Here is a 23,011-nt window from a genome sequence, read left to right on the forward strand (position 1 = left end):
TTGTGTGTTCATGTCCTATGTGTGTGTTCCTGTCCTATGTGTGTGTTCCTGTCCTATGTGTGTGTTCATGTCCTATGTGTGTGTTCCTGTTCTATTTGTGTGTTCATGTCCTATGTGTGTGTTCCTGTCCTATGTGTGTGTTCCTGTCCTATGTGTGTGTTCATGTCCTACGTGTGTGTTCCTGTCCTATGTGTGTGTTCCTGTCCTATGTGTGTGTTCATGTCCTATGTGTGTGTTCCTGTCCTACGTGTGTGTTCATGTCCTATGTGTGTGTTCCTGTCCTATGTGTGTGTTCCTGTCCTACGTGTGTGTTCCTGTCCTATGTGTGTGTTCCTGTCCTATGTGTGTGTTCCAACGTGTGTGTGTTTTTTCTTCATGCTACATGTGTCCTCTCTCCTCAGCTGTTGGAAGACTTTGACAAAGGCGTGGACGTGCAGCTGGACGAGGAGCACAGCGTTCACGACGTGGCGGCGCTGCTCAAAGAGTTCCTGAGAGAGATTCCTGACCCGCTGCTGCCAAGAGAGCTGTACCCGGCCTTCCTGCACGCCAACTGTGAGGAGAGAGAGACACACACACACACACACACACACACACACACACACACACACACACACACACACACACACACTCACCCGGGACCTGGCTCTCTCCCTGCAGCTCTGCGGGCAGCAGACCAGCTGCAGTACCTGCAGCACCTCCTCTACCTGCTGCCTCCCTGTAACTGTGACACTCTGCTGCGCCTCCTCAGTCTGCTGCACACCGTGCAGAGCTTCTCCCAGGACAGCGTGGGCACCGACGGCGAGGAGGTGGGTCACCCGCTGTAGAGAGGACATAGCGGGACGTCCCGGACGCTTTGAGACACTTTGAGACACGTTGTGACACTTTGAGACACGTTGTGACACTTTGTGACACTATGTGACACTTTGTGACACTTTGAGACACTTTGTGACACTTTGAGACACTTTGTGATACGTTGTGACACTTTGAGGCACTTTGAGACATTTGTGACACTTTGTGACACTTTGTGACACTTTGAGACACTTTGTGACACTTTGAGACACTTTGTGATACGTTGTGACACTTTGAGACACGTTGAGACACTTTGTGACACTTTGAGACACTTTGTGACACGTTGAGACACTTTGTGACACTTTGAGACACGTTGTGACACTTTGAGACACTTTGTGATACGTTGTGACACTTTGAGACACGTTGAGACACTTTGTGACACTTTGAGACACTTTGTGACACGTTGAGACACTTTGTGACACTTTGAGACACGTTGAGACACTTTGTGACACTTTGAGACACTTTGTGACACGTTTAAACACTTTGTGACACGTTGAGACACTTTGTGACACTTTGAGACACTTTGTGACACGTTGAGACACTTTGTGACACTTTGAGACACTTTGTGACACGTTGAGACACTTTGTGACACGTTGAGACACTTTGTGACACGTTGTGACACGTTGAGACACTTTGTGACACGTTGAGACACTTTGTGACACGTTGTGACACTTTGAGACACGTTGAGACACTTTGTGACACTTTGAGACACTTTGTGACACGTTGTGACACTTTGTGACACGTTGAGACACTTTGAGACACGTTGAGACACTTTGAGACACGTTGAGACACGTTGTGACACTTTGAGACACTTTGAGACACGTTGAGACACGTTGAGACACTTTGTGACACTTTGAGACACTTTGTGACACGTTGAGACACTTTGTGACACTTTGAGACACGTTGAGACACTTTGAGACACTTTGTGACACTTTGAGACACTTTGTGACACTTTGAGACACGTTGAGACACTTTGAGACACTTTGTGACACTTTGAGACACTTTGTGACACTTTGAGACACTTTGTGACACTTTGTGACACGTTGAGACACTTTGAGACACTTTGTGACACGTTGAGACACTTTGTGACACTTTGAGACACTTTGTGACACTTTGTGACACGTTGAGACACTTTGTGACACTTTGAGACACTTTGTGACACGTTGAGACACTTTGAGACACTTTGTGACACGTTGAGACACTTTGTGACACTTTGAGACACTTTGTGACACGTTGAGACACTTTGAGACACTTTGTGACACTTTGAGACACTTTGTGACACGTTGAGACACTTTGTGACACTTTGAGACACTTTGTGACACGTTGAGACACTTTGTGACACGTTGAGACACTTTGAGACACTTTGTGACACGTTGAGACACTTTGTTGTCTTTGTGTCTCTTTGGATTAGTGTGTGTCTTTTTTGATCATTTGGGGTATTTTCGGGTCTTTTTTGCTTGCTTTGTGTCTATAATTCATTTTAATTACCTCCTCCTCCCCCTAGATACCCGGGAACAAGATGACGGCGGCCAACCTGGCGGTGATCTTCGGGCCCAACCTGCTGCAGCGGGAGCGCGGAGGAGACGCCAGCATCCACGCCACCGGCATCGAGGACAGCACGGCGGTCATCAGCGCCATGCTGGTGCTGGTGCAGAACTACAAGCGGCTCTTCACGGTGAGGTCACGCGACCACACGGGTCACGTGACCCGGGTTTTTAAACCTGGAACATAAGTTGCGCGTCGTATTAAAGGATTAGTTCAGCAGGTGTTGGTGTCCCCTCCAGCAGAGACTTATTAGAGATATTGACCTCTTGACCTTAATTAAATGGAGATGTATGTCAAAGTAGAAAAACCAGAAAATACTTTTTTTCACTTCAAATGTAAGATAAAAAAATGAATGCAAAACTTCAATATTGGGTGCATCTTTTCAGATTTAATGACAGTTTTTTAACTTTTATTTACATTTGTTTTAATTTATTTTACACAGAAAATGTTTTTTTATGATTACATGTTTTCAATGCACATGCATGATGGCCTCGGGATTGAACCCAGACCCTCTCTGCGTCCCAGGTGTCTGCAGAGCTGCAGCAGGAGGTCCTGATGAGTCTGATCCAGACCGACCCGGACATCATCGACTACCTGCTGCGGAGGAAACTCGGGTAACCACGACAAGTCCCCAAGAGCACAGGCTACTTTTTATTAAATCATTTTTAATTTCTCAACTGAACTGTCTTCATGTCTTCGTCCAGCGCCAGCCACGTGCCGGCGGACAGCGCCGGTGAGCCGGGCGCGCGCCGGGACACGGGCGCGTCGCTGGACTCCGGCGGCGCCTCCAGCGGCAGTCTGTCCCCGCTGGAGCCGCCGTCCCCGCTGTTCCCGCCCGACGGCCACGGCGGCGAGGGCGGCCTGACCAGCGAGGTCTTCCTCAACGTGCTCAAGCTGAACCAGAACCGGAAGCGCCAGGAAACCAGATTCGGTACCGTCTTTTTTGGGGGACTGTGCCTTTAAATTTGACTTTTATCACCAAGAAAAATATATATTTACCACCAATGTTAGACCTGATGGCAACTCTGGGATACAGAAACAATTCAATATAAACACACGATCAAAAGAATATGAAATAAAACAGGTTAATGCATTTTTAGCTTTGGGAAACTATGTATAAGGAAAACCTTTGAGACACTTTTAACAGTTTAAGAGAAGAAAACAAAAATTATCTAAGAAAATATAATTTCTCCCCTTTTCTGCAGCACACTGGAGTCCATTGAAAGCATGTTTATTACAATAACATGCATGTTTATGTTGAATCTCTTGTGTGTTTCGAGTGTCAGGATGAAACGCGTGGCTGCAGCGCCATCTAGTGGTGAAGGGCCGTTAGCATGAAGTATTTTGAATAATAAGATAATTCTCCTTTTGTTTTGTTTTGTTTTTATGAGTTCTAGCCCGCAAAACATACACAAGAAGAAGAAGAGTAAATACATGAATGCCACAGGTCTTTTTTAATATGTTTCTGCAGCTTTTATTAAAGTATTTTTATGAGAATTTGGGGAACGTTTAATCTTAAAATCAACATTTTTAAAAATGTTTCCGTAAAAGGTGAAAACATTCCATTTATTCCCACCGTCATGAATGTTTTTTGCATTAATTTGAGATAAAAAGTGACTAAACAAGTTGTTTTATGCGTTATCGTTCATCTCCTCCAGGTGAGGCCCCTGCAGGTAAATCCATCCGCCACATGCGTCAGTTCCACTCGCACCACAACCTGCTCAGCCTGGCCCAGCCGCCCTCGGGCTCCGCCTCCAGACTCAGCCAGGACCCGGACGGCCCGCCGGGCTTCATGCTGGGCGCCGGCGCCGGCTCCGGCTCCACGGAGAGCAGCGTCTGGGTCAGGCAGCCGGCGCCGGACGACGGGAAGCCGGCGCCGGCCTCCAACTTCTGGGACTTCTTCACCGGGAAAGGGTCGGGCTCGGAGACGATGGTATGACGGAGGCCGAGGAAGGAGGGAAATACGACGGAGAGGCGTGTGTGTGTTGCCCCCAAAAATGGGTCCAAAGTCCCGGTACATTAAAAACATAGACATTAAATGTCTTTATAAGATCATAAACAATCAAATTAATATTCTGCAGAACTACAAACACGGCTCGATGTTAAGAAATCCTGAATCCTACATTTCACACCTACAGAAATTGTAGGTTTGGAATTTCCCATCTTTTCCATCATCCCTGGAACGCAGCATGTGTACAGATGTGTAGTTGGGAGGAAGATGATGGAGGAGGAGTAGAAGATAAAGATGAAGAAGGAGGAGTAGAAGATAAAGATGAAGAAGGAGGAGTAGAAGATAAAGATGAAGAAGGAGGAGGAGAAGATAAAGATGAAGAAGGAGGAGGAGAAGATAAAGGAGGAGGAGAAGAAATGTCACACAAATACACAACGAGACTTTTTGGATTTGTGTCGGACAAAACTCAGCCATCAATGAGATGAAATAAAAGTGGATGCAGTAATAACTGAGATGTACATAACGTGTACTTGATGTCATTTCACACACAACCCTGAATACGTAGTAGAAGTACACAACATTGTGTAGCTGCATGGCCTCTATGCACACTTCTCATATTACACACTGGACTCCCGTTGGGGTTCTGTTGCTTTCCAGTAATCTGCAATAAACTGCATTACCTATAAATATAATCACAGTCCAGCATTGAGATATTACACCTGATATTACACCTGTTATTACACATGTTATTACACATGTCAGCGGAAAATAAATAAACTACAATATTAGAACATGAACTTTGCTGAACTACATTTGTGTTTCTCGGTTTCATGCTTTTATTTCAACAGCATTTAAGCCACTATATGTATGTGTGTGTGTGTCTGTGTGTGTGTGTGTGTGTGTGTGTGTGTGTGTCGTTATGGGCTTCACGTTGAAATAATAACCACATTTACTTCTGTTTTATTGACGTCAGCTATTCTGCCACCACGTCACATGACTTAAGAACATTTTTTAATTAATCAGTTTTGTCCAAGCTGGCATTTGCCTTTTCTTCTTCGTCAGACGTATATTCCATAACCAGGCGTGACTCGGTGCCCACTGCTTATTGCAGTGGCGGGCCGTGCATTTTCTACCTGGGCCTTCTGTGCCGTCTGATATCGTTTACATAAATACGTGCATGACGGGATGCAGCGTCATCAACGGATAATGCATGTTGTCCACATCCACAAGAACCAGTAACAAAACATGACAAAACAATCCAACAAAAGTGTGGCACTAAAACGCTGCACGCAAGAGAAGGAGAACTACTACCGAGTTCTGCTAGCAGCTAGCTAGCTTTCTGTTAAAGATCTGATTGGTTGAAGACTATGACAATCAACGATAACTTTTAACACCAAGAAGTTTCCCTTAAAGTTCTGAGTAAATGTTAAATACCATAAATCAGATGCTAAAAGCATATTTCCCCCCTTTCTTAATTCTGCGTTCACACCCTTCAATAATCACGGTTAAAAACAGTTTTCATCTTGTAAAAAGCAAGCAAGCTCTTCACATGGACATTGTTTCCATTTCTCCCACGCAACTTGAACGCAGCATTATCCCATTTAGTTTTTCCCAAGAAAAGAAATTAACTGTTAAAGAAAGCATAAGTGGAGGAAAAGGTTTAAACGTTTTCACCACCAGAGGGCGACATTCACCTCATTGCTTTTCCTCAAGAGAGCCAGGGTAGTTTGGTCACGTGTTGAGATACAAACTTTTGGCAAAGCAATAAGCATCTGAAAAGCATTAGTGTGAATAAATCTAATTATTATATATAATAAAGACGAGCTCACACGTCCTGCTTTTAACGTCAATTTAGAGGCTGCAGATTGGTTGATTTTTACTTTTACTGCAGTCATTTCTCTCTTTTTTGATCCAGAAAGAACTGCCAAAGACGGAAAGAAACTTCTTGTTCGACGGCATGAAAATACTAAATCAAACCTGTGATATTACTATATTTTGTCTCTTTAATTGTATTTAACACATCAAATTACCTACAATAATCCCCCAAAAAGTATTGTTCAGATCTAAATCGTGGAAATAATCATTTAAAGACACATTATTCCCTGAAAGCTAAATTGAAATAAAGTCAATACTCCCATATAAAACAAAATAAAGACACTGAAGACGGGTGACATCGTTCCATTTTAAAAACCAGCTGGTGTTTTATTTCAGTTTGGACACTTTATCACGAGAACCAGCCGGCAAGCCCAAAACCTCATCATCTCCAAAGCCAATTAAATGTGTATATATGTATATATCAATTATATATAATTAAATATATTACAATTATTAAAATATATATATATATATATATATATATCAATTAATTGAATATATTAATTAATTAATATAAAAATATACACAAAAAACACCTTTTGTGTCTGAGGATAGTGTCAAAATTAGAGCAGACCTTTCATAAAAGAATAAACCAAGTATTTTATATAAAGTCAAAATGAACTTTTGAATCTTTTCTGACTCTTTTGATGTTTTAATCAATCATTAGGTTCGTTGTTGGTCATGTTCTGTCTTCTCACACCTCAGTAATGCATCAGTGTTCATGACGACATATTCAGTCACTTCCTGGATTCAGAACGTTTACATTCCTGGTGAGAAAAAGAACAGGGAGGACGACCGAAGCCCAGAAGGGACATTTCAGAGGACAGAACATATGGGAAATATCCACCTGCAGACGTCAGCTTCTCGTTATTTAATTTATATTTTATTTTGTGAGAAAATGTTTGTGCTTCTGCTTTAACTTTAATGAAACAACCTCTTAGACAAGAATCCATGTTGGATTTCTTCCAGTTTTATTCGGGTAATGAAGGTGGAGAAAATCCTCCTCCATGCAGACGACACCATATTTTATATCACGGATAAAATCAAATTCCTCCAGAATAATCACAACGCTGAAGACCAGAATAAAGTACTCGCACTTAAAGTTGAATGCTTGCTTCTATTCATCGCCATTTTCATATTTCTTGGACCACATTTTCATAGTTTTTGGTTCTATTTTGGCTAATTTTATTAATTGAAATTAATTTTAATTCTTTGTCCAAAAATAAGACATTTAATAAAAATATTCTGAATTTAAAATACAGGCAAATATCCATATTGTGAGCTTTAAAATACATAGACTAGTGCCCTCTAGTGGCCACATGATGTATAAAACAACAGCGAGAAACAATTTGTATGCACATAACTTATTAAGGATACTTTTGAATACTGAAATATACCTAAATTAATTGTTTTGTAAGGCCAATAAAATATTTCAGTCCTCTTCAACATTGTGATTATCAACAACACCAAAACTTCATGTACTTTCAGTGGATACTTCCTTTAACAAAGTAATACACAGGACACATTCTGGTCACTTTCTGCACAGTAGTTTAATTTTTAGTTTAATGAAATCAGTCAGTTTATTTATTAATGTTGTCACAGATGAGCAGAATTTACTTTGGGGCTGTTTGATTTATGCCAGGCGGGTGGGGCTTAACGATTCATGAACACAATAAAAGTATTTTGAGGCATAATATTTTTTGGGGATCTAGGTCTGCCGATTTATTTCAAGCAAGCAATTATTAATATTCCAATAATAATAATAATAACATCTGTATTTATGTACACGTCAAGTTCTCATAACCTTCAAATATCCAAAGACTCGTAGAATTAGTAAAACATATGAAAAACAAGTGAGACAACTAAGAAAAAGAAGATAACAAACATTAATAATAATATTTATAGTATTTAAATAAAAAAAGGTTCGGTTTCCAACGCTTCGTCGAGCCAAACAAAATTATTCCAACCGACATTTACAGATTTTTGGGGACAATGTTCCAGAATCAAAACCAGCTCCGAACTCAATCTGTGGACTTTAATCCCACCGATTAACGAGCGTTTGTGCTTATTTCTGTTCACTCACGATGAGGAAGTGGGAACATTTTCCTTAAAAAGCTTAAAATATGAACACATCATTTGGTAACTCTACAGGAGTCCACAGATTCTGTCGGTGCCTGGAGATGAACACGAAATAAACCCCAAAACATCTTCCTTCATGACGATGAGTCGAAATCCAGAGCAGCAAAAGACAGAAAAAATTAAAACAGACATAGTGTTGACTTTGAACGCCTCATCTGAAGCCACTCCCCTTTCCTGAACCAAAGAACCAAGAAACCAAGTGAGGCGTTCAAGGACTTCAGCACACGCAACAGACTTCAGCACACGCAACACGCTGCAGTCTCACCAAATTAGGCATTTTGGCGATTAGCGACGGTTGTGGGCATGTTTGATGTGGGTGTGTCCATTGTGGACATGTCCATTGTGGACTTGTTTGTTGTGGGCGTGTCCATTGTGGACTTGTTTGTTGTGGGCGTGTCCGTTGTGGACTTGTTTGTTGTGGGCGTGTCCGTTGTGGACTTGTTTGTTGTGGGCGTGTCCGTTGTGGATGTGTTTGTTGTGGGCGTGTTTGATGTGGGCGTGTCCGTTGTGGGCGTGTTTGTGGTGGGCGTGTTTGATGTGAGCGTGTTTGATGTGGGCGTGTCCATTGTGGGCATGTTTGATGTGGGCGTGTTTGATGTGGGCGTGTCCGTTGTGGGCATGTTTGATGTGAGCGTGTTTGATGTGGGCGTGTCCGTTGTGGGCATGTCCATTGTGGACTTGTTTGTTGTGGGCGTGTCCATTGTGGACTTGTTTGTTGTGGGCGTGTCCGTTGTGGACTTGTTTGTTGTGGGCGTGTCCGTTGTGGATGTGTTTGTTGTGGGCGTGTTTGATGTGGGCGTGTCCGTTGTGGGCGTGTTTGTGGTGGGCGTGTTTGATGTGAGCGTGTTTGATGTGGGCGTGTCCATTGTGGGCATGTTTGATGTGGGCGTGTTTGATGTGGGCGTGTCCGTTGTGGGCATGTTTGATGTGAGCGTGTTTGATGTGGGCGTGTCCGTTGTGGGCATGTCCATTGTGGACTTGTTTGTTGTGGGCGTGTCCATTGTGGACTTGTTTGTTGTGGGCGTGTCCGTTGTGGACTTGTTTGTTGTGGGCGTGTCCGTTGTGGATGTGTTTGTTGTGGGCGTGTTTGATGTGGGCGTGTCCGTTGTGGGCGTGTTTGTGGTGGGCGTGTTTGATGTGAGCGTGTTTGATGTGGGCGTGTCCGTTGTGGGCATGTTTGATGTGGGCGTGTTTGATGTGGGCGTGTCCGTTGTGGGCATGTTTGATGTGAGCGTGTTTGATGTGGGCGTGTCCGTTGTGGGCATGTTTGATGTGAGCGTGTTTGATGTGGGTGTGTCCGTTGTGGACATGTCCATTGTGGACTTGTTTGTTGTGGGCGTGTCCATTGTGGACTTGTTTGTTGTGGGCGTGTCCGTTGTGGACTTGTTTGTTGTGGGCGTGTCCGTTGTGGATGTGTTTGTTGTGGGCGTGTTTGATGTGGGCGTGTCCGTTGTGGGCGTGTTTGTGGTGGGCGTGTTTGATGTGAGCGTGTTTGATGTGGGCGTGTCCGTTGTGGGCATGTTTGATGTGAGCGTGTTTGATGTGGGCGTGTCCGTTGTGGGCATGTTTGATGTGGGCGTGTTTGATGTGGGCGTGTCCGTTGTGGGCATGTTTGATGTGGGCGTGTTTGATGTGGGCGTGTCCGTTGTGGGCATGTTTGATGTGGGCGTGTTTGTTGTGGGCGTGTCCGTTGCGGGCATGTTTGATGTGGGCGTGTCCGTTGTGGGCATGTTTGATGTGGGCGTGTTTGATGTGGGCATGTTTGATGTGAGCGTGTTTGATGTGGGCGTGTCCGTTGTGGGCATGTTTGATGTGGGCGTGTTTGATGTGGGCATGTTTGATGTGAGCGTGTTTGATGTGGGCGTGTCCGTTGCGGGCATGTTTGATGTGGGCGTGTTTGTTGTGGGCATGTTTGATGTGAGCGTGTTTGATGTGGGCGTGTCCGTTGTGGGCGTGTTTCTTGTGGTTGTGTTTGATATGGGCGTGTCCGTTGTGGGCGTGTTTGATATGGGTGTGTCTGTTGTGGGCATGTTTGATGTGGGCGTGTACTTTGTGGGCGTGTTTAATGTGGGCGTGTCCGTTGTGGGCGTGTTTGTTGTGGTTGTGTTTGATGTGGGCGTGTTTGATGTGGGCGTGTTTCTTGTGGTTGTGTTTGATATGGGCGTGTCCGTTGTGGGCGTGTTTGATGTGGGCGTGCCCGTTGTGGGCGTGTTTCTTGTGGTTGTGTTTGATGTGGGCGTGTCCCTTGTGGGCGTATTTGATATGGGTGTGTCTGTTGTGGGCATGTTTGATGTGGGCGTGTCCGTTGTGGGCGTGTTTGATGTGGGCGTGTTTGTTGTGGGCTGGATTTTAACAGGCTAAATAAATAAAACAATACAAATAAAAATAGGATGTTTTGGATGTAGACTGACTAATTAAACATTTTATTAAAAAAAGTCTCGAAAGAAGAAAAAACAATAAGTAAAAGTGCTTTTCTCGTGTGGGCAGTAAAGAGAGCAGCTTCAGATTATTTCAACCTGACTCGTAAAATGTATCGTACAGGTCGAGCAGCAGCAGCCATGTTTTAATCTTTTAATTTGTACATTTGAACATTCAGATAATACTTGAGCCGCTGCCCGGCCGCCTGCTGCTGCACAACATAAACACCTGGAGAGCACGTTTCCATTCGCTTTGCCATCTGCTGCGGCGAAGACGGTGAAGGGTGAGCTTGTTTCGTTGATGCGGGACGGCCCAGTCGGGAGGAGACTCGTAAGAAAGAAATAAGAAAGAACAACAAGTCTAAAAAATAAACTACATTTGGTTTGTTTGTGCGTTAAAATGAAAACATCGTAGGTGGGAAAAAGACGGAAGTTGCGTCTTAAGTCTTTAACATCGGAGGTTGGTCTGAACTCTGAAGTAGATTTAAAAAAGATGAACAGAGGAGGAAGGAAATCCGTTTGGAACCCGCCGAGAGACGGGACGCCATTTAGGATTTTGGAGGAGAGCGTGTTGCGTAACGTCGGACCGGCTGCCAGAGCCGCAGCTGCAGAGGAACTCCAGCACAAATACTGTGTGTGTGTGTGTGTGTGTGTGTGTGTGTGTGACAGATGTCCAGGGATAAAAGCTCTCTCAGCTGTCAGAACTGACTCAAAAGGAAATATGAAATGTTGGAGTCGGAAAGCCAAACTGAAACTGCGAGAAGAACGCTGAAAAAAATTAAAATAGAAACACGTCTCGTGTCGTTTAACGTAAAACACACTTACACCGGGTTATTTGTTCACAATTTTTTGCAAAAAAAAAAAAAAAAAAAAAAAAAATCCATATTTGTCCATGATTTTTCGACGGGCACGAATTTGAGATCTTCTTCGTCAAAAATAAAATCTGAAATAATAATCTTCTAGATTCGTCAACGTCTGTTTCTCGTGGCTATTTTTATTTATTTATTTTTATGATACTTTTTTTTTTTGCACAAACACTGCAAACCTTCAACTTATTCCATCAATAAAGTTTTGTTATGAAAGGTTGGACTTCTTAAACAAGGCTGTCAGATATTAGTTTCTCCGTCTCCGGGTAGATTATATATATATATATATATATATATTTTAGGGAGGGGGTGCACTCTCGGTATCTGTGTGTTAGCGTAATTTAGCACGGTATATCATACACACAAAAAAGAAGAAAAAAACAGTTGATTGGTTTCTCTGCATCGTCCCGAACTGCTTTTACCTCCACCCCAAAACAAAAGGCCCTCTGTGCTCGTGGGTTGGTGGAACTCGGCCTCCCGCCGCTGACGCCCCGCATTTTCTTTTTAAGGTGCTTTTTTCTTTTTTTTTTGTTGCGGCGTCCCCCAGGAGGCTGGCCACCGATCCGGTCCGAGTGGCGCTCCAGCAGCGCAGAAGCTCCGCCTGCAGGAAATAAAGCCCGGGTACTTGTGTGAGCGTAGAGGAGGGCGGAGGGGGGCGGAGCCAGTGGCGGCCATGAAGCCCCTCCCCCTTCTGTTTGGGCGTACAGTCTTGTTGGGGGTTCACCGCCGGCCGCTTCAGTCTCTGGACTGGTAGAACAGGATGTACCCCGACTCAGAGTTCTTGGAAATGTCCGACGTCAAGCCGTAGAACTCCTCGATCGCCTGGGCGTCGATTTTCTACACGAGAAGAAGAACAAAAGGTTGTTTTAGGGTTCAGAAACACAAAGAAGGACTTCCCCTTCAGACCAGAACAACGGCTGCTAGGTGGACTCCTACTGTTAACCATGCAAAGGATGAACGGGATGAAGGACAACAGATTAAACATCTAATAGTAGTATAGTAGTAGTAGAAGAGGAAGTAGTAGTAGTAGAAGAGGAAGTAGTAGAAGAAGAGGAAGTAGTAGTAGTAGAAGAAGAGGAAGTAGAAGTAGTAGATGAGGAAGTAGGAGCAGTAGAAGAAGAGGAGGAAGTAGTAGTACTAGAGGAAGTAGTAGCAGTAGAGGAGGAAGTAGTAGAACAGAAGGAATTAGTAGTAGAAGAGAAGGAAGTAGTAGAACAGAAGGAATTAGTAGTAGAAGAGAAGGAAGTAGTAGAACAGAAGGAAGTAGTAGTAGTAGTAGATGAGGAAGTAGTAGCAGTAGAAGAAGAGGAGAAAGTAGTAGTAGAAGAAGAAGAGGAGGAAGTAGTAGTAGTAGAAGAAGAATAGAACTTTATTGTCCGTCTGACAATAAAGTTTTATTTAAGACAACACAGCTCAGTGAAACTCCCTTCAAGTGGAAATGATGTCTTCATAGCAAAGAAAGAGGAGGGACTCGTTTGTTTTCATTAATCTGTTAAATGTGCACATTTGTAAACGGAGCAACTGACCCACAATGTTTCTCTATTAATCAAAAGATATGAAATGTGAATAGGTTCATATTTCACATCTTTTGTCCTTCAGTCTTTTCCTTCAGCTGCTTTTGGTTTTCACTGAAAAGTGAGTTAGTTGACAAGTGAGTGGTGAATATCTTGAGATTCGGCCCTGACAACTGTTTTTATTTTGGTCCAAAAGTAGAGACCCACATTTTTTAAAAAGGAGCCAGATAAAGAGTTGAAGCTAGAGAACCAAGCAGTGAGACAGCAGAGTGAACCTCCACATCATTAAGAAGAGACCAGTGTTTCTGCTCTGCAAACTCAGCACAATCTTACAGAACTCTGAGCTTCTGGACCAGATGTTTGGACTCCGTCCCGTCACCGTGGAAACAAACACTGGAGGGTTTTAGGATGAAAACATCAGACTGAGGTTTCCTCTGCTTTCCAACAGCGGCGAGGAGATTAGAGGTCAAATACAACTGGAACATCGTACACGATCAGAGAGGAGGACCAGAGTGTGTTTACTATGAAGGATTAGGCTGGGACGACTTTATTTATTTATATATAAATAAACTGTATTATTTATTTTTATATATATATATATATATATATATATATACACAAATAAAAAATATATATATTTACAAATAAACATTCTGCATCTAAAAATATTAGGAAAAAGTCAGTAAAATAAAGATGGTTTATAGTAAAGCGAAAAAACGTTTCCTTTTGAAAAGATAGAAGAGTGTTTTGTGGATAACTACAATCTAATAAAGACATATTTCAGGAATATGAAACTAATGTTTAGAGATGACGTTCATGATGCACATTATGGTTAAAAAGTCTCAGGATAATAATCACAGCTTTTCATTCGGTCAGTTTCTTCAGAATCATTTCCTAGGATGATCACAAGAAAGGACGATGTCATTTTGGTACAAATATTAATTAATAGATACCGCGTTGAATTGGTATACTTTATAAACATTCATTCATTCCAATCTATTGTTGGCATGGAGAGACTTTTAGTCGGCTAAACACACAGAAGGAACATTTATCCAACTTAACAGGCGATCCTAATTCTGTGTAATGAGAACAAAATGATGTCGTTCTTTCCAAGAAACTCTTGAGGGAAATATGCAGAACGGTCAAATAAAAACGCTTCTGGAGAAGTCTACAGCGTGACGGAGGAAATAACTGAGGATTGTATCTGCAACTTCTTTTGATTTTAATATATATATATAAATAAATCCATAAATATATATATAAATAAATAAATAAATAAATATAGAAATGCATATAATATAAATACATATAAATAGTAAATATACATAAATGTACATATACAAATAAATACATATAAATAATAAAAGAATATGTAAAATATATACAAAATATAAATACATAAATAAATATATAAATAAATACATATAAATATATATATAAAAATATATATGACTAAATATATATATAAATGAATAAATATATATAAATCATTTAAAAAATATGAAAATATAAATGAATAAATATAACTAAATACATATAAATAAAATATATATAAAAACATATGTATAAATATAAGTATATGTCTCTTCCCATGTGTTTCCTTAGCACAGCACAGCTATACAACAACATGTGTCTCCACTACAGACGCCTCTTCTTAAGCCCCGGAGCGTTTCCCTCCACCGTCGCCTCGCGGTCGGTTAACGGCGACAGCTTGATTGAGGCGGCGTGCCGCTCTCTTGGCGTCAGAAGACAAACTGAAAGGTTACTTGGCTGCGGCTCAGAGGCGGCAGCGAGCCGAGGCGTCTGGCCAGAGGCCGACGTGGTCGCCTGCCAGAGACTGAAGAGCTCAGCGCTGCTCGTCTGGCTTCATACGCGCTGGAGAGGAATCAGCTTCTACTCGATGATACATCCTCACATCATGGTAACTAACGCCGCGATGGAGACCATTAGCTGGGCGCTATCACGCGTTAGCTGGGTGCTATCACACGCTAGCTGGGTGCTATCACACGCTAGCTGGGTGCTATCACACGCTAGCTGGGTGTCACTGAGGTTTCTGTGCCACGTCAGAGAGGAAAGATCATGTTTCAGAGCAGAAGCTGCAGGAGGACGGACTTTTAATCTCTTTTGAGGGGAAGATTGACATCGCTAGCTGATTTATTTAGACATTTAAAAGGAACTAAAGGTTTGGAAGAATAAGTAGTAAAAGAGGAAGAAGTAGAAGAGTAGGAAGAAGTAGTAGAAGAAGAAGGAGAAGAAGGAGGAAATAGTAGAAGAGGAGGAAGAAGAAGTAGAAGAAGAAGTAGAAGAGGAAGAAGTAGAACAGTAGGAAGAAGTAGTAGAAGAAGAAGGAAGAAGAAGGAGAAGAAGGAGGAAGAAGGGGAAGTAGTAGAAGAGGAGGAAGAAGTAGTAGAAGAGGAGGAAGTAGAAGTAGAAGAGGAGGAAGAAGAAGAGGAGGAAGAAGTAGTAGAAGAGGAGGAAGTAGAAGTAGAAGAGGGGGAAGTAGAAGTAGAAGAGGGGGAAGTAGAAGTAGAAGAGGAGGAATACGTAGTAGAAGAGGAGGAAGTAGAAGAGGAGGAAGAAGTAGTAGAAGAGGGGGAAGTAGAAGAGGGGGAAGTAGAAGTAGAAGAGGGGGAAGTAGTAGTAGAAGGAAGAATTAGTAGAAGAGGAAGAAGTAGAAGTAGAAGAGGGGGAAGTAGAAGTAGAAGAGGGGGAAGTAGAAGTAGAAGAGGGGGAAGGAGTAGTAGAAGAGGAGGAAGAAGAGGGGGAAGTAGAAGAAGAAGTAGTAGAAGAAGAGGAAGTAGAAGAGGGGGAAGTAGAAGAAGAGGAAGTAGAAGTAGAAGAGGGGGAAGTAGAAGTAGAAGAAGAGAAAGTAGAAGAGGGGGAAGTAGAAGTAGAAGAGGGGGAAGTAGAAGAAGAGGAAGTAGAAGTAGAAGAGGGGGAAGTAGAAGTAGAAGAGGGGGAAGTAGAAGAAGAGAAAGTAGAAGAGGGGGAAGTAGAAGTAGAAGAGGGGGAAGTAGAAGAACAGGAAGTAGAAGTAGAAGAGGGGGAAGTAGAAGAGGGGGAAGAAGTAGTAGAAGAGGGGGATATAGAAGTAGAAGAAGTGGAAGTAGAAGTAGAAGAGGGGGAAGTAGAAGAAGTGGAAGTAGAAGTAGAAGAGGGGGAAGTAGAAGTAGAAGAGGGGGAAGTAGAAGTAGAAGAGGGGGAAGGAGTAGTAGAAGAGGAGGAAGAAGAGGGGGAAGTAGAAGAAGAAGTAGTAGAAGAAGAGGAAGTAGAAGAGGGGGAAGTAGAAGAAGAGGAAGTAGAAGTAGAAGAGGGGGAAGTAGAAGTAGAAGAAGAGAAAGTAGAAGAGGGGGAAGTAGAAGTAGAAGAGGGGGAAGTAGAAGAAGAGGAAGTAGAAGTAGAAGAGGGGGAAGTAGAAGTAGAAGAGGGGGAAGTAGAAGTAGAAGAAGAGAAAGTAGAAGAGGGGGAAGTAGAAGTAGAAGAGGGGGAAGTAGAAGAAGAGGAAGTAGAAGTAGAAGAGGGGGAAGTAGAAGAGGGGGAAGAAGTAGTAGAAGAGGGGGAAGTAGAAGTAGAAGAAGTGGAAGTAGAAGTAGAAGAGGGGGAAGTAGAAGAAGTGGAAGTAGAAGTAGAAGAGGGGGAAGTAGAAGTAGAAGAGGGGGAAGAAGTAGTAGAAGTAGAAGAAGTAGCCGTAGAAGTGGAAGAAGTAGTAGAAGAGGAGGAAGACGAATAAGTAGAAGAGGAAGTAGTAGAATTAGTAGCAGTAGAAGAGGAAATAGTATCAGTATAAGAGGAGGAAGTAGTAGAATTAGTAGCAGTAGAAGAGGAAATAGTATCAGTATAAGAGGAGGAAGTAGTAGTAGTCATAGTAGTAGTAGTAGTAGTAGTAGTAGTAGTAGTAGTTTTGTCTAAACCCTGTAGTGAGTAAAACAAAGAGGAAACTCTTGATCTCTGACCTCCACGATGTCGTCGTCAAACAGCAGCCAGAAGCCGTGGCTCTTGACGATGGTGATGTAATGTCCCCGGTTCGGCCCGCTGACGAGAACAAGACACACACACCGTGAACATAACACACACACACACACACACACACACTTCACGAGTAAAAGCTTCAAACATCTGACCTCCACGCTCCTAAAACCTGATTAATATCAACATATCTAATTGAATTCTCATGAAATGTTTGCAAAAGGTTTCCATTCTTTCCAGAGTATTTTCAAAATAAAAGCGTAGCTAAAAGGAGGCACCGACCTGCCGCAGTGCACCACGACGGCCACCAGGTCGTACATGCGGTCGGGGTTGGTGGCGTCGCCGGACGTGTTGAAGAGGCGGAGCTCCAGCGGGAAGACGACGCGGTACGACAGCTTGGTGTAGCGGTGCAGCTGGTCCATGTACTTGAAGCGCTTCAGGTGCAGCGCGAGGATCATGGGCAGCTTCTTCACGCGCATCCTGGAGAACAACCAGACCGTGTGTAAGTAATGACACACACACACACACACACACACACACACACACACACACACACACACACAAGAGAGGACGACATGATCATGGCACTGACTCACTGTGTTATCTCAATAATGACAAGTTATATACATTTATATGCATTAATAGTCAAGAAAGAATTCAACAAACGTAAAAAATAACAATAACAATCTAATTTAATAATTTTTAGTTTTTTTATATAATTTTATAATAACATTAAATATGAATTTAATATTAATCAAATCAATTGAAATAATGCACTATTTATAATAATATTTAAATACATAAAAGAAAAACTATTACATGAATTAAAATAATGTGTTAATAATAAGAATATTTAGATACATACAAAAGTAACTATTAAATACATTGAAATAATGTATGAATTACAATAATATTCAAATACATAAAAAAAACTATTAAATAATGTATGAATTATAATATTTAAATACATTAAAAAATAACTATTAAATAAATGTTTAATAAGAATATTTAAATAAATTAATAATAATTAAATAAATTGAGATAATGTATTAATAAGAATATTTAGATACAGTAAAAATAACTATTAAATAAATTAAAATAATGTATTAATAACAAGAATATTTAGTGATGAATTGTCACTTGCTCGACCAATTCCTTCATTATTTCAGCTCCAGATAAAAGATGATATTAATCTAATAATATTATTGTGTCAAAAACAGAAATGATTCTAAAACAGGAAATGAAAGCAGCTGTTCGGTGATGTCACTCACCTCTTCTGGGCTTCCTGTTTGCTGCGACACTGCTCACAGTAGTATTTGTATTCACTGCATAGCGTCTCCGTGTTGCTGAAGCCCCTGTTGACACACACACACACACACACACACACACACACACACACACACACACACACACACACACACACACACACACACACACACACACACACACACAATGAGGTCCCCTGGTGTTAGTGAAGCCCTCCCCCGGCTGCTCTCTCCCTGGATGCTCCCTCACCTGAGGCAGTGCGTGATGGAGGTGTTCTGCTCCACGTCCACCGAGAGGTCCAGGAAGTCCTCGTCTTTGCTGCTCACCTGCAACGCAAGAGAAGAATAAAGAGAAGGCCCTCGAGGTCAAAGAGAAGGCCCTCGAGGTCAAAGAGAAGGACCTTGTGGTCAAAGAGAAGACCCTCAACCTCAAGGTCAAAGAGAAGACCCTCAAGGTCAAAGAGAAGACCATCAAGGTCAAAGAGAAGACCCTCAATATTGAGGTCAAAGAGAAGACCCTCAAGGTCAAAGAGAAGGCCCTTAAGGTCAAAGAGAAGGCCCACAAGGTCAAAGAAGACCCTGAAGGTCAAAGAGAAGACCCTCAACCTCAAGGTCAAAGAGAAGACCATCGAGGTCAAAGAGAAGGCCCTTAAGGTCCAAGAGTAGACCCTCAAGGTCAAAGAGAAGGCCCTCATGGTCAAAGAGAAGACCCTCAACCTCAAGGTCAAAGAGAAGACCCTCGAGGTCAAAGAGAAGACCATCAAGGTCAAAGAGAAGACCCTCAATCTTGAGGTCAAAGAGAAGGCCCACAAGGTCAAAGAAGACCCTGAAGGTCAAAGAGAAGACCCTCAACCTCAAGGTCAAAGAGAAGACCATCGAGGTCAAAGAGAAGACCCTGAGGTCAAAGAGAGGAACATGAGGTCAAAGAGAAGACCATCAAGGTCAAAGAGAAGACCCTGAGGTCAAAGAGAGGAACATGAGGTCAAAGAGAAGACCATCAAGGTCAAAGAGAAGACCCACAAGGTCACAGGGGTCTTCTCGTTCAAGAGGAATCAGCGTCACAAAGAGACCGGGGTCCAGACAGATAGTCCCAGCATTGTTTACATCCACATGCACTATGCTGGGGTCACATGCACTATGCTGGTGGTCACGTGCACTATGCTGGGGGTCACGTGCACTATGCTGGGGGTCACGTGCACTATGCCGTGACACCAGGATTCTTCTTACGTTGCTGTATTTTAAAGACGTTTCTAATTATTTTAAAGACCGTTTTATTTAAGTCTCAGCTCAACATTGAGCATTAATTGAGAGCCGTATCAAATCTACAACCCCGTTTTATAAAGAGTTGTAGAGGAAAGCAGCTCACTGCAGCCACTGATACAACCTGATGCTCACACATACAAAAAATAGCGTATTGTTTTCCACAATAAGTTTCCCACATACATATTTAAATATACATTTAAATATATATTTAAATACATATTTCTATATATTTAAAAGCACTTACAGCTTCGCAGTTGAGGCAGCGCGTCTCGTTGGTCAGAGTTCCTTGGAAGATCTCATGGACCCACGTCTGTTGTGTCTCCTTTCCTTCGTCCCCCTCTCCTCCTCCCTCGCTTCCTCCCCCTCCTCCTCCTCCTCCTCCTCCTCCTCCTCCTCCTCCTCCTCCGTTCTGCACCAGCTTTCCATTCTGCTGGCGCTCCTGGCTCTTCTCCTCCTGCAGCAGGTCAGCGATGGTGTTGAGGAGGTAGTTGAGGAACTCGTGGGCGTCCTGCTGCATGTAGTTGTCAAACAGCTCTGAGGAGGGAGGAGACGAGGAGAGGAGGGAGGAGACGAGGAGACAGAAGAAATAAATAAGAGTTACAGAAGTACGAAGAAGAAATAAACAACGTCAGCGTGTCGAGGAGAAACGAGTCAATTAGGATTCAATCGGATTGCTACGCTCCAGGAATTGGACGGATATTTTATTTCCTCAGCTGTGAGTCTCTCCCTCTCTCTTTCTCTCCCTCCCTTCCTCCCTCCCTCCTCCCTTTCCCTGACTCGGCTGATGAGAGAGCATCTCCTTCCACCTGTCGCTGTTGGGATTCGTCGTCTTTCCTTCCCAGAACCCGGGATGAAAGTGAGTATTCACCGTTTTCCTTCCTGAGGCGTGAGATGAACTTCTTGGGCGGGATGACTCCCACCTTCTTCTTCTGCGTGGCGATGCTGTTGAACAGGTCGGACAGACAGGTGAGCAGAGACTCCTTACGGCGCGGCTGCACCTGGAGGAGGAGGAAGAGGAGGAGGAGGAGGAGGAGGAGAAGCGTTATCACAGAGCTTCCTTCTGCTGAATCTGGCAACTGTTATGGGATAAAATATATATCATGTATATTTTCTTACATATGTTTTTTTTAACGATGAGGTCTCTTAAAGTGGTGACGCCTATTGAAAGACATATTTACATATTTAAATAAGTGCAAATCTGTATGTGAATCTGTACATATTTCAATATGTATTTAATAATGTAGACATGTGTATTCAAATGAATTTAAAGACATATTAAAAATGTATATTTAAATATGCATTTAAATACACATTTATAGTTGTTAACATATTTCTACATTATTAAATACATATTTCAACATGTATTTAAATGTGTATTTAAATACACATTTCTACATATTGAAATATGTATTTAATAATGTAGAAATATGTATTTAAATGCATTTAAATGTGTATTTAAATACACATTTCTACATACTGGAATCATGTAGAAATATATATTTAAACATATATTTAAATATGTATTTAAACTAAGTGTATTTAAATATACATGTATTTAAATATGTATTTAAATACACATTTGTAGCTGTTAACATATTTAAATATGTATTTCATAATGTAGAAATCTGTATTTAAATACACATTTATAGATGTTAATATATTCATATATTTAAATATGTATTTCATAATGTAGAAATCTGTATTTAAATACACATTTATAGATGTTAATATATTCATATATTTAAATATGTATTTCATAATGTAGAAATCTGTATTTAAATACACATTTATAGATGTTAATATATTCATATATTTAAATATGTATTTCATAATGTAGAAATATGTATTTAAATACATATTTATAGCTGTTAACATATGTATATATTTAAATATGCATTTAAAAATGTCGAAATGTGTATTTAAAAATGTCGAAATGTGTATTTAAAAATGTCGAAATGTGTATTTAAATAGAAATAAGTATTTAAATACACATGTATAGCATAAAGCCCAGGTTGTAACATACCGGAGTTTCCCTTTACACTAAAGACGCATTATGAACAAACTTGAAAAAGGGAAGCTACAATGTGGCTACAAACGACCCACAATGCAACACTCTCTGAATGTGTAGAAGTGCAGGATGGCTCCTTCCAGCTGCTGAATATAAATATCTGGTCCTTGGTAATAACCCGACGGCCATGTTGTCGTCTCAAGCAGAGGCTCACCTTGTAGGCGAGCACCTTCTCCCTGAACGGCCGGCAGAAGTACAGCGCCTGCAGCACCGAGTTGCAGTAGCAGGTGTTGCCGAACTGAAAGAGACAAGAGAGGCGGAGTCAGAGAGGCGGAGTCAGAGTGCGGCGGGGAAGCGGCCATCTTGTTGGCGCTGCGGCTTACGTTCACCAATCCAAAGTAGTGCTCGTTCACGGGGAACTGCTCCGGTCCAATCTCCTTTTCCAAGGCGGAGGCATTGGCGCCCTGAAGAAGACGAAGAGGAAGAGGAAGATCATGAACATTTAGTGTTTCCTCCTCATTGTTTCCTGCTTCCTTTCCTCCTTTCCTACGCTCCCTTTTGAGCCTTGTTGCTTGTTTGTACAAACAGAACGTTTAGAAGGACTTACAGGTGTGTTTGTGTGGGAAACTTTGGGTTTGTTTCAGTCAAGGAGACGTAAACAATATTTAATAATGAATAAGTTCTGCTAAAACATGCAGACATACCCCAAAAAAAGCTTTTCTCAACACATTCTTTGTTGAATTAACCTGCGTTCTCACTCCAGGGCTTTGAAACCATGTCCTTTAATTGTCTGTTATGTTAATGCAAAAGGATTTATTTAATTATGACTTTTATATCTCAGGGTAAGAGTTTGTTATGAAGAGATTATCAGAGACAGACGTCCGCCCACACAGCCAAAACACGCACTGTGCCTTTAAGAGAGCATTGCTATGTATTCACATATTTGTTTATTAACAAGTAAAAGAAGTATGGATTTGTTTTACTATTATGACAACTTTAGAGGCCTAACCTCTCACTTTGTAGTAATCACTCACTTTATTATGGCAGGAGAGAGAGAGAGAGAGAGAGAGAGAGAGAGAGAGAGAGAGAGAGAGAGACACAGAAACAGACAGACAGACAGACAGACAGAGAGAGAGAGAGACAGAGAGAGAGAGAGAGAGAGAGAGAGAAACAGAGACAGACGGGAGGATGACGATGATGCAGCTTTTCCCTCAGGGTTGATTGAGTGCAGAAATGGAGTCACTCAGTTGTTACTCATCATCATCATCATCATCATCATCGTCATCATCATCAGTCCATGTAAAGTCAACAAGAGGAGGCAGACTTCATCTTATTGGGATTATTTATGTTGTT

The 23,011-nt window shown here is 42.0% G+C and overlaps 2 protein-coding genes across 2 annotated transcripts in view; one reads left to right on the forward strand and one right to left on the reverse strand.

Moving 5' to 3' along the window:
• Positions 1 to 5,130, forward strand: part of arhgap36 (Rho GTPase activating protein 36) — a 47,965-nt gene extending 42,835 nt beyond the window's left edge. The window contains exons 7-12 of the mRNA XM_079215839.1: positions 402 to 552; positions 658 to 806; positions 2,354 to 2,524; positions 2,920 to 3,008; positions 3,099 to 3,325; positions 4,053 to 5,130. Of these exons, the coding sequence (XP_079071965.1) occupies positions 402 to 552; positions 658 to 806; positions 2,354 to 2,524; positions 2,920 to 3,008; positions 3,099 to 3,325; positions 4,053 to 4,333 (1,068 nt within the window). The 3' untranslated portion in view covers positions 4,334 to 5,130. The remainder of the gene's footprint in view (positions 1 to 401; positions 553 to 657; positions 807 to 2,353; positions 2,525 to 2,919; positions 3,009 to 3,098; positions 3,326 to 4,052) is intronic.
• A 6,618-nt stretch (positions 5,131 to 11,748) lies between these two features.
• Positions 11,749 to 23,011, reverse strand: part of usp12b (ubiquitin specific peptidase 12b) — a 12,874-nt gene continuing 1,611 nt past the window's right edge. The window contains exons 2-10 of the mRNA XM_079216311.1: positions 22,042 to 22,122; positions 21,873 to 21,956; positions 20,519 to 20,648; positions 19,895 to 20,184; positions 18,638 to 18,714; positions 18,394 to 18,477; positions 17,405 to 17,602; positions 17,110 to 17,188; positions 11,749 to 12,479 (exon numbers count right to left, since the gene is read on the reverse strand). Of these exons, the coding sequence (XP_079072437.1) occupies positions 12,378 to 12,479; positions 17,110 to 17,188; positions 17,405 to 17,602; positions 18,394 to 18,477; positions 18,638 to 18,714; positions 19,895 to 20,184; positions 20,519 to 20,648; positions 21,873 to 21,956; positions 22,042 to 22,122 (1,125 nt within the window). The 3' untranslated portion in view covers positions 11,749 to 12,377. The remainder of the gene's footprint in view (positions 12,480 to 17,109; positions 17,189 to 17,404; positions 17,603 to 18,393; positions 18,478 to 18,637; positions 18,715 to 19,894; positions 20,185 to 20,518; positions 20,649 to 21,872; positions 21,957 to 22,041; positions 22,123 to 23,011) is intronic.

Source organism: Taurulus bubalis, assembly GCF_910589615.1.
Source record: "Taurulus bubalis genome assembly, chromosome: 3".
Lineage (NCBI taxonomy): Eukaryota > Metazoa > Chordata > Actinopteri > Perciformes > Cottidae > Taurulus > Taurulus bubalis.